Source organism: Mustela nigripes, chromosome 8, assembly GCF_022355385.1.
Source record: "Mustela nigripes isolate SB6536 chromosome 8, MUSNIG.SB6536, whole genome shotgun sequence".
Taxonomy (NCBI): domain Eukaryota; kingdom Metazoa; phylum Chordata; class Mammalia; order Carnivora; family Mustelidae; genus Mustela; species Mustela nigripes.
The window spans coordinates 42,192,734-42,210,965 of record NC_081564.1 but is presented as its reverse complement, the minus strand read 5'-3'; the positions used below and the strand labels follow the sequence as shown (position 1 = coordinate 42,210,965).

The 18,232-nt window shown below is 35.3% G+C and overlaps 1 protein-coding gene across 3 annotated transcripts in view; it reads left to right on the top strand.

Moving 5' to 3' along the window:
- Positions 1-18,232, top strand: part of USP14 (ubiquitin specific peptidase 14) — a 47,531-nt gene that overhangs the window by 22,061 nt on the left and 7,238 nt on the right. For all 3 annotated transcript variants that reach the window (XM_059409309.1, XM_059409310.1, XM_059409308.1), the window contains 8 exons: positions 3,917-3,975; positions 7,519-7,649; positions 8,608-8,688; positions 9,064-9,149; positions 11,502-11,616; positions 14,083-14,148; positions 14,299-14,391; positions 15,936-16,064. In XM_059409309.1, the coding sequence (XP_059265292.1) occupies positions 3,917-3,975; positions 7,519-7,649; positions 8,608-8,688; positions 9,064-9,149; positions 11,502-11,616; positions 14,083-14,148; positions 14,299-14,391; positions 15,936-16,064 (760 nt within the window). The remainder of the gene's footprint in view (positions 1-3,916; positions 3,976-7,518; positions 7,650-8,607; positions 8,689-9,063; positions 9,150-11,501; positions 11,617-14,082; positions 14,149-14,298; positions 14,392-15,935; positions 16,065-18,232) is intronic.

The window sequence follows — 18,232 nt, the reverse complement described above, 5'->3', positions numbered from 1 at the left end:
TTTAATCTCCTGTTCTTAATTTTGGATGATTCCTGCTTTTATTTCTCTGAGGCTCTGAAGTACTCTTCTTACCTCCCTCCTACCCAGCCAATTTGGTCCTTTCGATTTCAGCTGTTCTCTTGAGATGTTAAGGATTGATCTCGTATTTGTTTGAAGATTGTGTACTTAGGCAACCATGTCCCAATTGCAAATGATCTAATGAGCAGCTTGTTGGGCCCCTCCCTGCCCTAGAAGGTGGCTACTTGGGAGAGACTAGCCCTTTTTCCAAGACTTCCTCTGTACTTTTTTCACCTGGGATACCTTCTAGCTTCTATTCGAAAGAGAACTCTTCCATGTTTTGGAGTTATTTCTCTGAGTTTTGTATAATAAGCAGGGGAAATTTCATCCTGTTGATTCAGTGTTCTTGAAACCAGATGAAGTATTTTTTGAATGCTTAGATTTTACAAGAGGTTGGAAACCATTGTACTTAACTAACTTAATACAAGAGGACATGGATGGGGTTGTATGTCTTTGGAGAAATGGCACTAACTGATAAAATAGGAATGAAGAAGAGAGGAAAATTTCCATGGAAGATGTTTTACAACTGGTGGTGCTGAAGCTTATGCTTAAATACTTAAGGATTTTTATTTGGCAGGTTCTGGAGAGTAGGATATATGTTATAAAGGCTAGAAAGGAAATAGACTGGGTTAGCTGAAGAGGCAATGATGGCCAGGAACCAGAGCTGCAGGTAAAATCTGATTTGGTTGATGCTGCCCAATAGTGGAACCTCATGATAATGTAGGAGTTCTGAATTTAGAACTTAAAGTGAAAAGTGTATATAATAAAAATTACCCTTAAATTCTGTGAGTTACGAAAAACAGTATCTCGTGGACATTTTTTTATCTTACTGGAGATTGGCAAGACACCTTTTGGGAAGTACCACATAGTTTTTTCATTAGCAATTACTAGGTTGTTATTTTACTTGCATTTTCAGATTTGTATAGGAATGATCTGTTCTTGATAGAACTTAACTATAAAATTGGTTGGACCCAACCTTTTTTTTTTTTTTTTTGCGTTTTAAATGTACATTTTCTGTGTCTTTTAGGGTCAGTTTTTTAAATTTGTTTTCCTATGAATTTGTCCTTAATGTCTTTAAGATATTTTAGCATAAGAGTTCTCTATTTTGGACCTGTATTTTCCCCTATTTTCACTTCTTATTTGCTAGATATATAGAAATTTATACATACAAATTTACCATTGCCAGAGGTTTGTATATTTTATTTTTCACAGAAATCAGTTAGTAGGTTTATTCAGTCAGTTCTTTTCATTGTCTTTTTTTGTTTGTTTTGATTTATTTGTTTTCCTTAGGCTGTTTTATTTTAAGTTGTATGCTTAGATCATTTATTTGTTCTTTTGTACTAATGAAAGTATTTAGTTTTGAGTGTTGGCCTCTATTCCCTATTCATTAGATGAGGCTGTTCAGATATGTTTTTTTTTTAAAGACTGTAAAAGCTCTTCCTTTTGACCCCCAATTTTCTAATTTAACAGACATCAACATACAAAAAAGAGTACAAACGAACTATCCTAGAGTGAACACATCTGTGTAACCAATACAAACAGAACCCTATGGGCTTCTAAAAATCCCCTCACGACTCTCCCTTCTTGATTGCTACTCCACCTTTCTGTTCAAAATTGTTAATACTAGTGTGGCTTTTAACCTCATGGATTAATTTTGCCTGTTTGGAACGCTTTGTGAACAGAAACATAGATTGTGTTCATTTGGGTCTAGCTCATTATTTTTGGGTAACTGTGTATTTGTAGTTCATTCATATATATGCTGTATAGTATACCATTGTATGCACATACTACCAAATAATTATCCATTTTTCTGTTGATGAATGTTTGGGTTGAGCTGATGTATGATTGATGTGAATATTTCACAGGTGGTAGAGGAGTCAAGGCATACTCTTTTTGTAGGTGATAAAGTATTAGTAGACATTAAGTTGATGAATTATATTCAGATTTTCTATGTCATTACTTAATTTTTATATATTGTTGACTTGATAAAGAGTAGAAAAGGTACCTTTTTTTATGTATTTCTGTTACATCTCTCAGTACTCATGTCAGTTCTTTTACTTTCTAACAGTTATTCTTTGTAAAGTTTAATTGTTAATATTATTTGGTTTATTGGATGGTTTTATTACTTAGAAAATAAATGTTGGTGTAATGAGAGTTTTTTGTGGGGGAATGCTATTAAATCACTCATGATTTTCCATTCTCAGTTATTAAGAAAAAATTATTAGTGTAGCCTTTGCAATAAATGTAGGAATAGTTACTTAGCAGTGTCACCCTGTAACTAGAAGTAAAATCAGTAACAGCAGCAGTTGTGTCATTACGTACTTCACTGATGTTTTGGGATACACTTGCTTTATTGGTACTTCAACTTCAAAAATGCCTTTTAGGTAGTTGTAAACTGAGTGGGAAACTATTAATGATTTTCCCTTTTTAAAAAGAACATATGTAATTTAGACATGAATTGTATATTAAAAATTTAAAAAAAGTCACAGCAATTTCTGAAAGATCTAAATAAACAAAAGAGAAAAACAGAACTTCTTAATTGGATATAATTTAGCATATTTTCTGTGACCTCTTTCATTCTACTTATGTAGCACAGAGGTTTTTTTGTTTTTAAATGGAAATATTTACATATAGTAAATATGAAATATCTTGTGTTTGGTGTGATCAGTTTTGATAAGTGCAAATTCTCTGTAACCCATTTTACAAACTGTAGAACATTTCCCTCATCTCAGGATGTTTTTGTACTTGTATCTTTTCCCAGTCCTCATCCCCTCCACCACCCAGCTCTACAAGCAGCTACTGACCTCTTACTAGTTTTGTGCATTCTGGAAGTTAAATGTACAGAGATTTGGCTTAGTTCACCATCATAGTCTTTGAAGTTTATCCATGTTATTGATGGTATGGATAGTTTGGTTGGTCCACGTTATTGCCACTCTTGGTTGATTTCAGTCTTTCTCATTTTAGTCCCTCCAGTGGGTGTTTTCTTTTGTTTTGTTTTTTAAGGCTCTATTTATTTATTTGACAGAGAGGCAGCAAGAAAGGGAACAAAAGCCAGGGGAGAGGGAGAAGCAAGCTTCCTGCTACAGGGAGCTCAGTGAGGGGCTCGATACCAGGACCATGGGATCATGACCTGAGCCAAAGGCAGATGCTTAACTGACTGAGCCACCCAGGTGCCCCTCCACTGGCTGTTTTAATCATAGTGAATAGGCAGTCATTCCCCTACCTCTCAAGTGTTTGATATTATCTGAATGATAATTTCTGATCCTGTGTCATAAGACATTGTATGAGTGAATACTATTGTTTATTTCCTTTGGATGGCCAGTCCTTTGTGCTGTTCTAAATTAAATGAGGATTATAAATTGAAAGTGAATTTAGAAGTCATTTCATAGAAACACTGCAGTATATAGGTAGCTGATGGACTTGAAAATTAAGTGACTTATTTAAGGTTATATAACAAGTGAATGCTGAATGTAGGTGTATTAATTTTGATTTAATGTTTTTGACCTAAGGTTTTTTTCTTATTTCTGAAAGTGTATTTTATTTTCTTTGTAATAATGGACATTAAGAATGTACGTTTTGTTTCACATTGTTTTCAGGAAAAAAAAATTTTTTTTAAATAAGTTAGGATAAAGAATTTCAAGTAGGCTTCATTCATCTAAATTCCCTTTTTTCCTAGTGTTCCTTTTTTGCCCATATAAGGGTTATAGGAATAAGACCAGAAGGAAAGAAGATAAAAGATGGAAACAACTCAGATTAAGTTGCAGTTGAGGGTGTCACTATAAACTCTTTTAATTAATTTCTTTCCTTTTGAGTTTTAGAGTGAATTGAATCCTATTTAATTCTGCCTTAATGTTCCCAGGTATGCAGGTGCCTTGAGAGCTTCAGGGGAAATGGCTTCAGCACAGTATATTACTGCAGGTCAGTATCTTAAATATATGCCTTTCTGATAGGACAGTGTAGTAACAAGAAATGTTACTTTTCACTCAGTTCGTTTAGTAACTTTCAGTTTACAAAAGATATTTTGTAAAACATCATCTCATTGAAAACTGGAGTACTTATACTTAGTGTTAAGCAACTTAAGGGCCCATTTTATTATTCAAATTATAAACCAATGATGTCTGTTTTTTCTGAAAAATAGTCTGGATTTTTGGATTAAAATTAATTTTGGCTTTAGGTTCTATTAGTAAAATATATCTCTGGATATACAGAGAGAGGTTTTATTGTAGATACAGTCATTATAAGAGAGCGTCTTAGTGGGTGTTAGTGTAAGGAAATAGTATGAAGTATGAGGAAAAACAAATTCTTAAAGGATAGAAATAACTTATTTCTTCATTACATGAGACCATATATTTTGTCCCCATTTGTTCTGGGCTGGTTTTAAAAATGAATACTCTCAAATCATTAGGTTAGGTTGGTATAGGGTATTTTTATAGCCATGCCTTTCTTGGGGTAGAGGGTAACAGCTTTTTTTAAAAAAATATTTAATTTATTTATTTGACAGAGATCACAAGTAGGCAGAGAGGCAGGCAGAGAGAGAGGAGGAAGCAGGCTCCCCACTGAGCAGAGAGCCTGATGTGGGGCTCGATCCCAAGACCCTGGGATCATGACCTGAGCCGAAGGCAGAGACTTAACCCACTGAGCCACCCAGGTGCCCCAAGGGTAACAGCTTTATGGAGATAAAATTCACATCCCATAAAGTTCACCCACTTAAGTGTGTAATTCAGTGTTATTTTAGTATATGCGGAGCTGTGCAGCCGTTACCACAATTTTAGAATGTTTTTGTGGTCTTGAAAAAGAAACTATAACATTTAACACTCAATCTGTTTTCTCCTCACCACTTCCAGCTGTGTGCAACCATTAATCTACTGTCAGTCTCAGTATATTTACCTATTCTGAACTTTTGACATAAATGGAATTATATAGTATGTGGTCTTTTTTGTCTGGCTTCTTTCACTTAGAATGTTTTCAAGGTTCATTGACATTTTAGTATGTATTAGTACTTTTTTTCCTTTTAATTGCTGAGTAAGATTCCATTGTAGGGATATATCACATTCCATTTGTCCTTCCATCCCTGATAGACATGTGGGTGGTTTCCACTTTTTGACTATTACAAGTATTGCTGAAAATTTTTACAAACTTTCCTATGGACATAATGTTTTTATTTCTCTTGGGTGCATATCTGGGAGTGGAATTGCTGGGTCATATGGTAACTATATTTAACTTTTTGAGGAACTGCCAGCCTGTTTTCCAAAGCAGTTGGCATCATTTTATATTTCTCCCATGAATGAGGGTTCCAATTTTTCTTAATAATACTTGGTATTGTCTGTCTTTGATTATAGCCAGCCTAGGGGTGTGAAGTAGTATCTCATTGTGGGTCAGCTGTTCATTTGTAATACTATAAACAGTAGGTTTCTTTGTGTCATTTGGAGTTAGAGATTTTCCTTTGACCTTTTTTTCCCTGAAAGTAGATTTATTTGTTGAAATGAAGTTTTTAATGAGAAAAATATGATCACTTATACCTAGTTCACTTGATTGCTTGTGTATCTGAGAGTAACTCAGAATGGCAGCAACTTCTCCAGTAACCTATGAGTCTTGTAGTGAAGGGATGAAAGATACTGTTCTTCATTTTTAAATTTTATTCTGTGCTAAATTTAAAATTAGCACAAAGAACAATTCCAGGAATTCACCAATTACAAACTTTTTTTCACGCTGGTTCATCATTCTCTGTAACAGTATTCTTTTTTTCTGAGCCATTTGAGAGTAAGGTACAGACATCCTGTCTTATTCCTGAATACTTTAGTATGTATTTCCCAAGAAAAAGGACATTCATAACCACAAGACAATCCCCATTTTTCAAAGTCTAGGTAGGAGTTTTACATGGATAAAGTACTCTAAAATACAAATGACGTAAATTTTGTCAGTTGACCCAATATTGCCCGTTATAAAGTTGTTTTTCTATTTTGCTTCGGGATCCAGTTTAGGATCACATATTGATTTGCATTTAGTTGTCATGTCCACCTAGTCTCTTAATGTACAGTGAGTGCATTTTGACTTTTTTATTTCAAACTAATGAAGTACTTTGAGATGCTGTTTATGGTATACATTAAATCTTAAGTCATTTTTTATTTTGAGTAATGTGTACCTTAAAGTGTTACTACAATTTGGGCTTTTCTATTTTAAGAAACATTAGATTGGTAGTGATATAGGATTTTAGCTATTCCTTCTCCCAAAAGTTTTTTTAAAGATTTTATTTATTTGTCAGCACACATGCACACAAGCAGGGGGAGCAGCAGAGGGAGATGGAGAAGCAGACTCTCCATTAAGCAGGGACCCTGATGCGGAACTTGATCCCAGAAAACTGGGATCATGACCAGAGCCATTGGCAGATGCTTAACTGACTGAGCCACCGAGGAGTACCCCCAGAATATTTTAAACACCATGTTTAGTTGTCTTATTTGGGAACATTTTATTAAACACTGGCTTTGTGCTGAGATAGTATTTGTGGGTCTTCCATTTATATCATAATGGTAGATAACATTTCACATATTAGTTAATAAAACAAGTCAGGAGAGGCTAGACTAGAATTTTGCTGTACTTGAAGTAAAGGCAAGGTGTGATAGCTAGGAAGTCAGCAGAGGAAAAGTATTCTCAACTCCCAGAGCAGGGCTGTGACTGACGATGAGAATTATGAAGGTGAGAGAAGATGATGGAGGAAAGATTTTGAAGAAGGCAAATTAATTTTGGTTTTTAGCTATCAATAGAGTCATGAAGTATGTTTAACAGATTTTAAAATTTAGGAGTTGAGTAGATGGGAACCAAGTACAGGCTTAAAAGGAGGTAGGTTGAGAGTGGTGACCTGATGACCTGATAATGGCATAGTACCAGAACAGTAACATTAGCCTGTTTGATCTCTAGACAGAGGTTATGTGTTTGCTCTAGTGAATGAATATGCCCTGCTTTGTTTGGGAAGACAAAGCCTGGCAAGGAGAGAGAGACTGAGGGGTAGGACTCAGAAGTTGTTTATAGTTAGTCATTACATTATAAAGTCTGGTCAGTTCTTCAAGATTTAAAAACAAATTAAAAAAAAAATTTTTTTTAATTTATTTTTTTGACAGAGAGCGAGAAACAGCAAGAGAGGGAACACAAGCAGGGGGAGTAGGAGAGGGAGAAGCAGGCTTACTGCTGAGCAGGGAGCCCAATGTGGTGCTGGATCCCAGGACCCTGGGATCATGACCTGAGCCAAAGGCAGACGTTTAGCTACTGAGCCACCCAGGTGCCCCCAAACATATCTTTTTCTTATTGTGAATTTGACAACTACAGAAGTAGTAGATATACTTAAAAATATTACTCAGCAGTTTTTGTTTGTATTAATCTAGAATTAATATACAGTAACATGTATTACATATGTCATATTAAGTATTAAATATTACATATTAAAGCAGTGTTTGCTTTGTTTTTAAGCCCTTAGAGATTTGTTTGATTCCATGGATAAAACTTCTTCTAGTATTCCACCTATTATTCTACTGCAGTTTTTGCACATGGCTTTTCCACAGTTTGCAGAGAAGGGTGAACAAGGCCAATATCTTCAACAGGTAAACAGGGCAAGGTTCTGTGGTTTTCATTTTGTAAATGTAAAACTTAGGTGTTGTACACTTACTGTGTTTATTTGTATTTCCAAACATGCTCCAATTTTCAAGTCCTCTGTGGTTCACATCATCCTCATTTCTTGGCTGGAGTGGTCTGTTAACTATTACCTTGCTTCTGTTTTTTGTCCCCCTGCAGTGCTTCTCCACACAGTCTCCAGAGTCTATAAAATGTAAATAGGGTTATCTTGGTCCCTTGTTTGTTACCTCCTAGTGATTTTCTGTTCTAGTCCTGAATAATCGAGGTCCTGTGTCCCTGTCTGAGCTCTTGTCTGCCACTCTCTCTCTCGCTTATTTCTTTTGACTCTCAAACACACTGGCTTCCTACTTACCTTTTTAAACCCTCCAGTACCATCTTTATGCAGGGTCTTTGCTCTTATTTCTTTGGCTCTCAGATAGTGCATGGCTTGCTTCCTGACCTCACTCAGGTCTCATGGCTAAAATGTCAAGGCATCACAGACATTTCCTTGACTTGCCTATTGAAATAGCATACTTCTTTCCCTTCATCATTTTCTGTTCCCATATTGCTTTTTTTATTGTTATTTTTATTATTTTTTTCATACTGCTTTTTTAACTCGTAACTCTTTTCTTTAGGTGAATTTGTTATATTTTGTTTATGTTCCCATTGAGAACGTTTTCTGTTTTGGTTACTGCTGTTTATTCCTGTGTCTAAAACAGTAGTTAGCATAAGGAAGAGCTCAGTAAACATCTCTTGAATAAATGAATATTTTGGAATTCCTCATTGTTCTGAAGATCGTATAATAATCTAGTTTGACTTAATATTTTTAAATAAAAAAACCGCTTTCTTCCCCTTCCCTAAGGAACCAGTAATTCTTTTGGAAGGATTTTGTAGATAAAACATTATCAACAGCCAGGATTATTTACTTTGTCATTTTTTAAATTACAGGATGCTAATGAATGTTGGATACAAATGATGCGAGTATTGCAACAGAAATTGGAAGCCATAGAGGATGATTCTGTTAAAGAGGTAATTGACATGTTTGTGATTATAGATTTTCATTATACCTTGATAATTATACTCTCCCCCATGCCAAAAGCTTGAAATAAATTTATCCTAATAGACATGTATTTGAATACTTTGGATGCTCAGCCTGTAGTTAGAATTTGAAAGCTTGCATTTGACACTTGAATGCATTGTATTATTTATTAAACTTAATTGATATTACTGAACATCTATAGTCTTTTGGTATTGTTTTTTGAACAGTAGAAGGATTTCCCAGAAAGGGATTACATTTTTAAAAGCCTAAATATGTATTTACTAAACTGGATTGTGTGGGGAAAATATACATTAGTACCTATATAAAGAAAAATTAGAATTTTTATTTCATTTTAATTTTTGCAGACAGAGTCTTCATCTGCATCAGCAGTGACACCTTCTAAAAAGAAAAGCTTAATTGATCAGTTCTTCGGAGTTGAATTTGAAACTACGTATCCTTATGAGCCAAGATTTGTAGAGATGTACTCATAACTTACTAGAAGTGAATTGGTACCAGTAGCCTTGTCGACTCATTGGAGTGGTGGGTGGGGTATATAGATAAATTCCTCAGAGGCTTTTATGCCTAAAAGATATAATGAAACTTAGGAATTTGGAAAAATCCCCCATCAGAGAAATCCTAAAGTTAGAGAAATGTACACTTCTTTTTTTTTTTTTTTTAATCTATTTGTCAGAGAGAGAGCACAGGCAGACAGAGTGGCAGGCAGAGTCAGAGGGAGAAGCAGGCTCCCTGCCGAGCAAGGAGCCCAATGTGGGACTAGATCCCAGGGTGCCGGGATCATGACCTGAGCCGAAGGCAGCTGCTTAGCCAACTGAGCCACCCAGGTGTCCCTAGATAAATGTACACTTTAAGGATATTATTTTTTCCTAAGAATATCTTTAGTCAGCCTCATTAATTCACTTCATAGGAAATTAATTTTTTATTGTATGAAACAGTATATCAGCCAGATTATATATATAAAATTGAACTAATTGATAAAGCATGAATTCATGAATTCAGGGAAGGACTATTTTCTAGGTCATGGGTGGAAACTTAGATTTCTTTTTTTTTTTTTTTTAAAGATTTTATTTATTTATTTATTTGACAGAGAGATTACAAGTAGGCAGAGAGAGAGAGGAGGAAGCAGGCTCCCCGCTGAGCAGAGAGCCCGATGCGGGACTCGATCCCAGGACCCTGAGATCATGACCTGAGCCGAAGGCAGCGGCTTAACCCACTGAGCCACCCAGGCGCCCTTAGATTTCTTTTTATATATTTTTGTGTTAAAACCATTTTAAGACTGTATAAGTACCAACTTACATTTGTTTAGTTTATCCTTTTATTACTTTTATTATTCATTACTCATATTATTAAGTGCATGAAGCACTTTAAAGTATGTTGAAACAAATGTGGGAAAACAAAATGTTTAAAATACCAGTGGATAATGCTATTTTTAAAATTTCAGTATAATTAACATCCAGTGTTACATTGGTTTCAGATGTATGATATAGTGATGCAACAATTCTCTACATTACTCAGTGCTCATTACAATAAGTCTTAATCCCTATCAACTGTTTCATCCAGACCCTCACCCACCTCGTTTATTCTTGTTGAGAGTGAAATAATAGTATTTCTTACTCTGACTGAATTACTTCACTTTTATTATACACCTTTGATCCATCTATGTTGTTGTAAATAGCAAGATTCCATTCTTTTTTATGGCTGAATAATATTCCATTGTAGATACTTCCCACATCCTCTTTATCCATTCATCTATTGATAGATAGTTGGGTTGCTTCCATAATTTGGCTATGGTAAATAATACTGCAATAAACATAAGGGTACATATGTCTTTTCAAAGTAGGTTTTTGTATTCTTTGTGCAGATACCTAGTAGTGGAATTACTAGATTAAATGGTAGTTCTATTTTTAATTTTTTGAGGGTTTTTTTTTTTTTTTTAAGATTTTATTTATTTATTTGACAGACAAGATCACAAGTAGGCAGAGAGGCAGGTGGAGAGAGAGGAGGAAGCAGGTTCCCTGCTGAGCAGTGAGCCTGATGCAGGGCTCCATCCCAGGACCCCGGGATCATGACCTGAGTCAAAGACAGAGGCCTTAACCCACTGAGCCACCCAGGCACCCCAAGGCGGTTCTATTTTTAATTATTTGAGGAAACTCCATACTGTTTTCCATAGTGGCTACACCAGTTTGCATTCCCACCCACAGATGTGTATGAGAGATCCTTTTCCTCGACAACACTTGATTTTTCCGGCCCCCCTCAGAGGGAGAGAGAGAGGTGGGGTGGGGGGAGGGAGAATCTTAAGTAGGCTCCATGTCCAGTGCAGAGCCTGACGTGGGGGTCAATCTCTCAACTCCAAGATACCACCTAAGATGAAATCAAGAGTTGGATGTTTACAGCTAGCCACACAGTGACCCCAGCATTTGTTTTTCATGTTTTTGATTTTAGCTATTCTGATAAAAGTGTGAGGTGACATTGTGGTTTTGATTTTCATTTCCCTGATGATGAGTTGACACTGAGCATCTTTTCATGTGTTGGCCTTCTCTGTGTCTTTGGAGAAATGTCTAATTCTCTTTATATCTTCTGCCCATTTTTAAATTGAATTATTATTTTCGGGTTGTATAAGTTCTTTATATATTTTGGATACTCCCCCTGTATCAGATATCATTTGCAAATATTGATGCTATTAATTTTAATAGCAAGGGGATAATTTATTATGTTCAACATATAATTTATTATATTATAGCAGATTGATTACCTGTTGGGATATTCCTTATCTTATTTCTCAAAGCATGAAATGTACAGAATCTGAAGAAGAAGAGGTCACTAAAGGAAAGGAAAATCAGCTTCAGCTTAGCTGTTTTATCAATCAAGAAGTCAAGTATCTTTTTACAGGACTTAAATTGGTAAGATCAGTTACAGTTGATCCTCATTATAAATGGATTCTGCATTTGCAGATGCACTTACTTGCTAAAATGTATTTGTAACTCTTAACGTCAGTACTTGGGTGCTTTCATGGTCATTTGTAGACCTGCTCTGACTGGCAAAAATTTTGGGTTGCCAGACAGTCTCACCTGAGCTCCAAAAAGGTGATGCTTTGCTTTCTTGTTTCAGTTCATACTGTTAACAAGTGTCCTTTTATAGTAATTTTAGTACCTGCATTTTTTTTTTTTCAATCTTTTGCTTTTTATTGGTGATGTGCTATTTAAAATAGGCCTTCAGCCATATCGCTGAAGTGCTGTCTAGTGTTCTAAGCCCAAGAAGGCTCTGTGTGAATGTTTATTTAGATAAGCCTTAAGGAGAAAATGTTGGATAAGCTTCATTTAGGGATGAGTTATAGTATAGTTGGCTATGAAGACCATGAATTGTCATTAAATAGAAACACACATAACACAAGGTTGTGTATTGTTAGGTCAAACAAAAGCATTGCAGGAGGCCTCTGAGGGTATTTAATGAGGGTTTATTAGTAATGACAAGGTATAAACTGGGATCGTACTGTGTAAATCAGGCCACGTGGGCCCTCTGCCTTTTACCAGTATTGCAGTTGAGGCCCTGGAATGTAAGTGACTTCATTGCTTTGTGGTAGAGCTGGGTCTAGAATTTGATTCTCTGATTCTCCAGTTAGCACTCTTACCCCATTTTCATACTATAGAATGCACTCTAATGAGCAGATTGACAAAATATAAAAGTTTGGCTTGTGAATTTAGTACTTTGATATGGTTTGGGAAATATGTACATGTTTTGAAGGATAGGCAATGAATTGGGGCAGGGATTGCATTGATAAACGATAATTTGTCATTAGGGAGTTCCCATCTACAGTTCAGGGTAAGATCAATTAGGGGAGTTGTTGGTAAATGCAGACATAAGAGGCAAATAGAAAGTAATATTCTCTGCCCTGTGATACTGAGGGGGACTGTAGTGAGGCATACTTTTAAGAGAAGTTCATTTTAAAAGCTTAATAATAGCTAATCACTAAGAGTACTATAGCAGGTTATAATGTGCAAGTTTCAGGACATCAAAACAAGAAGCATAACTGTAATTGGAGAGTATAGAATGGAATGTTTTGGCAGGGACTCTCCAGGATGATACTTTTCTTCATAATTTTATAAAATCCCAGAAGAAAACTAGATATACTTGGAACTTCTAGATGATAGTGGATTGGTAGTGGTTGGGTAGTGGATTGGATCGATAATATGTGTAGCTTACCTGATGAGTAACATCACACCAGATACATGTTCTTGAGAAGCATGTATTTATGAGATGTTATCTTTCCCACTGTTTAGATGGATTATCATCATTGGTTCTGATTATTCTAGAGTGATTTGACTCCATATTTCTTTACCTTTTTGTTGCCAAACAGACTTGATTAAATGTTAAAAAGGTACACAGTGATTCCTTTGGTAATGAAATTAGTAATTTTTAAAAATTAATTTTTTATACAAGTAACGTGCTTACAGTGAACAGTAACAGTAAATTTTAAACTCTAATTTCTTGTGTATTAATGTTCTTACAAAGCAGAGCACATTAGTAGTGCTTTTTTAAAAATTAGAAATAGTAGCTAGCTTATGTCTGTTGAATATAGAATATATGCCAAATAGTTGTCCATGTTTTTTTTACATGTACCTAACTTATGTAGTTCTAACAACAGCACTGTGATATAGGTATTATCATCATTTCCATATGATGCCCAGAGGGGATAACTGTCTTGCTGAGTGTCACACAGACTGTAAAAAACGGAAAGGCAGACACAATGGTTAAGATATGTATAGTGGCTAAAGTCTTTTCCACATTTGTTAGATTAACAGGTTTTCTGTGTAACTTTTCTCATTTGAGAATAATTGCTTCTAGAAGGCTTTTATACATAAAGAATAAGGAACAGGGGTTTCCTACCTTCTCATAATTGTCCTTCTGTATGAGTATTCTGATAATCTGTATATAGGCAGAAGCCATAAAGGCTTTTTTATGTTATATAAAATACATTGTAAACTCAGAATCTGAGCAGCATTTGTGTTACAATTTAAAACATCAAACATTATTTACATTCTGAGGAGTTCACACCAGTATAAATTGATACCTTTTAAGAACTGACTCATATCTAAAAACTTTCCTACATAGTCTTCATTGAAATTATTTTTCAGTGGTATGAATCTATCTATGCATGTTGTCTATTAAGGAATACTAATTTTTAAAAGAACTAAAAGTGTGCTTCTAAGGGTACCTTGCTGGCATTGACTCTTGATTCTTGAGGTCATCAGTTCGAGCCCCACTTTGGGTTTAGAGCTTACTTTAGGGAAAAAAGTGTGATTCTATATTGCAGAAAAATATTCTTTAAAACTAAAAATGTTTGGTCTCCTGTTATGTTCTTTTTTTAGCGACTTCAGGAAGAAATCACTAAACAGTCTCCAACATTGCAAAGAAATGCTTTATATATAAAATCTGTAAGTTGTGCATTCCTTTTGAAATTAAATCCATTTTGATGAAAAATTTCTAAAAAATTTTACCCAGTCTTTGTTTTTGCCAAACCAAGACATTAAAAACTTGTATTGTATTTGCATGTGACAGGATTTCTTGCATTTTTTTTCCCTCAGTCTAAGATCAGCCGACTACCTGCTTACTTGACTATTCAGATGGTTCGATTTTTTTATAAAGAGAAGGAATCTGTGAATGCTAAAGTTCTTAAGGTTAGTAATGAACTTCAGTATAATAAACATTGTAATTCTTTGACAGCAATCCCTAATTCACAGTAGATTTCTTTCTTCCTTTAGGGAGAAACTTTCTTTGAAATATTCTAAGTATGGAAGTTATTAACAATAGACAAGTGGTTCTTTTCTTTTCTTTTTTTAAGATTTTACTTATTTGTTAGAGAGTGAGCGCACACAGGCAGGGAGAGCAGGAGGTAGAGAGAGAAGCAGACTCCCCACTGAGCAGTGAGCTGATGCTGGACTTGATCCCAGGACTCTGGGATCATGACCTGAGCTGAAGACAGATGAGTAACTGACTAACCCCCCCCAGGCGCCCCATCCTTTTTATTTTTAAACATATACATGCCTGACTTTCACCACCAGCCCACCCCTAGTGTTTGATTAGGTAGGGCCTGAGGTCCTAAAAATTGTTCAAAAGATTCCCAATTAGTTCTCATGGATGCCCTCCACTCCCCAGAAATACTGCTCTTGAGCAGATCCTCAACTCCACAGATACTGACCCAGCAGGTTTGGAGGATGGGAGTGTGGGGAAGAAGGCATGCTGCATTCTCTAGTGCAATAATTGTAGTTTCTTGAGTAAGAGCCAACCTTATGATGTAACTGTTTTGTAGAGCTGTAGCTCTGCTACATATCCACACTCCATGGTCCCTGGGGGAGGTAAATGTAATCCTAACCTCCTGAGCTAAAATTCATAATACAATATCAGATATACTTACTATTATACAATAAGGTTAAATGTATTTAGAATATTTAATACTGTTAACTTTATGTATTTTTTTTTAAAGATTTTATTTATTTTTTTGACAGAGATCACAAGTAGGCAGAGAGGCAGGCAGAGACAGAGAGAGGGGGAAGCAGGCTCCCCGCTGAGCAGAGAGCCCGATGTGGGGCTCGATCCCAGAACCCTAGGATCATGACCTGAGCCGAAAGCAGAGGCTTTAACCCACTGGGCCACCCAGGCACCCCAACTTTCTGTATTAATATTAGTTATTGAACTGTATCACTTATTTCTGTGTAAAGGTGTATTCACATTACAGAAAGTCATTAAGTGACCCCCATTTGTAAATTGATTCCATTTTTAGTTGTAGGTATCCATTTTCACTGAGGCTGATGTGCTGTATTTCTGAAATGCTTCTTTTGTCATGTATGTTTTGGTAACTCTTCTGTGGTCAGAGTCATGGGTTTAATTGGAAAAAAAGCTAAACAGATTTTTTTAATCTTAAAAAGTTATGACCAGGAGGTGCCTGGTTAGCTCACTCAGTAGAGCGTGCGACTCTTGATCTTAGGGTTGTAAATTCAAGCCCCACATTAGGCGTGGAGCTTATTTTTTAAAAAAATTGGTAACTGATTTTGAAAATAGGCACTATGATGTTTTCAGCTGCATAGATTTCCAAGTGATTTTTTAATAAATTTTATTATCAACTTCATTTGAATTGTGAAAGTACTACTGTAAAAGCATGAAGATATTTTAAATAGCTACTTTTATAAGTGTGTTGACACATATTTTTTCTTTTTGTATATAGGATGTAAAATTTCCTCTTATGTTGGATGTGTATGAACTGTGTACCCCAGAACTTCAGGAGAAAATGGTCTCTTTTCGATCAAAATTCAAGGATCTAGAAGATAAAAAAGTGAATCAGCAGCCAAAGACAGTAGGTTCTTTTTGCTGATTTTCTCATCTTAATAGTTTAGTCTTTAATTAATATTCAGCAGTTACCATGTTAATGTCCGTAATTTGTTAATCTCTTAGTAAAAATGGATGAACCTGTAGTTTACTTAGCATATACACAAAGTTTTAGGTGTATTTTGGTATAAGAAAAAGGACTCTAGTTATGGTAAATAGGTCCCTTATGGTAGAGTAAGGTTAATATTTTTTCTCCTGTAGTCTGTAACCTGTATTCCTTTTATATGTATCTCCTCAGAGCATTTCACATAAAATCTTGCCTAGTATTTTCAGTGCATTTTACTGTTTTCCTTGTAAGTCATGGATTTACCTCTATTTTTAGATGGAATTAGTGGTGTAGAATATTGACTCATCTATGCCTATAGTTAAATAAGTGTATCTTTTAATTTTTATTTAAATTCAGGTTAGTTAACAGAGCGCAATATTGGTTTCAGGAGTAGAACTCAGTGATTCATCACTTGTATATAACACCCAGTGGTCATCATAACAAGTGCTCTTCTTAATTTCCATCATCATCTAGTCCATCTCCCACCTGCCTCCCTCCATCAACCCTCACTTTGTTCTGTATGGTTAAGAGTCTTTTATGGTTTGTTTCTCTTTTTTTTCCCCTCCCTCCCCCTCTATTTATCCATTTTGTTTTTTAAATTCCACATGAGTGAGATCATAATGGTGTTTGTCTTTTTCTGATGGACTCATTTCACTTAGTGTAATACACTCTAGCTCCATACACATCATTGCAAATGGCAGGATGTCCTTCTTTTTGATGGTTGAGTAATATTCCTGTGCGCATGCGTGCGTGTGTGTATGTACACGTATCTTTATCCAGTAGACATTTGGGCTCTTTCCATAGTTTGACTGTTGTTGATAATGCTGCTGTCAACATCAGGATGTATGTGCCCCTTCAAATCGAATCTATCTTTTTGTATTCTTTTGGTAAATACTTAATTGTGCAATTACTGGATTGTAGGGTATTTCTATTTTTAACTTTTTAAGGAACTTCGATAACTGTTCCAGAGTGGCTTCTCACCAGCAGTGCAAGACCGGTTCCCCTTTTCTCTGCATCCTCACCAACAACTGTTGTTTTGTGTTGTTAATTTTAGCCATTCTGACAGGTGTGATAAATTGTATCTTTTAATAAGTGCTGATTGTATGCCTGCCTGTAACTGCTAAAATCACAACCTTAAGAAACTTTAATAAGTTGTATTACTTTAGGGTACAGCTGAACCGTGTTGGATTCCCCCCCCCCCCCACGGTAAAAAAGATCTTTCTGGAAACTAGAAATATTTCCAGTGTGATACTGTATATATTTATATTCTTCTGCAGTTGCTGTATGTGTGTGTTAATTGCTTTTTTAAAAAACATTAAATTTTATTTTGAGATAATTGTGGAATCACATGCATTTATAAGAAATAATATGAAGAGGGGGACCTGGGTGGCTCAGTTAGTTAAGTGACCGCCCTCTACTCAGGTCATGATCCCAGGGTCCTGTCCTTGAGCCTTGCATTGGGCTCCCTGCTCAGCTCCCTGCTTCTTCTCCCTCTGCCTGCCACTCCCCCTTCTTGTGCCCATGTTCTCTCTCTCTGTCAAATAAATGAATATTTAAAAAGAAAAAAAAAGTAGAGATCCAGGTATCTTTTACCAAGTTTATCCTATGGTAATATCTTGCAAAACAGTAATACAGTATCATGATTTGGACATTAACTTGGATGTAGTCTAGATACAGTACATTCCCATCCCTACAAAGATTCCACATACTGCCCCGTAGTAGCCACACCCACTTTCCTTTGGCCCCTGCCGCCGCCTCAATTCCTAGCAACTACTCATCTGTTCTCCATTTCTATAGTTTCGTCATTTTAAGATATGAAATGGGGTATCTGTATATCTATATCTATATATCCATTATATATATATAATATATATAGAAAATGGATATATATATATTATATATATATAACACTATATAAATGAAATCATATAGTATGTAACCTTTTGGGATTTTTTATATATATATATATATATATAGTGTTATATCCATTTTCTATATATATTCTATATATATATTATATATATATAACACTATATAAATGAAATCATATAGTATGTAACCTTTTGGGATTTTTTATATATATATATATA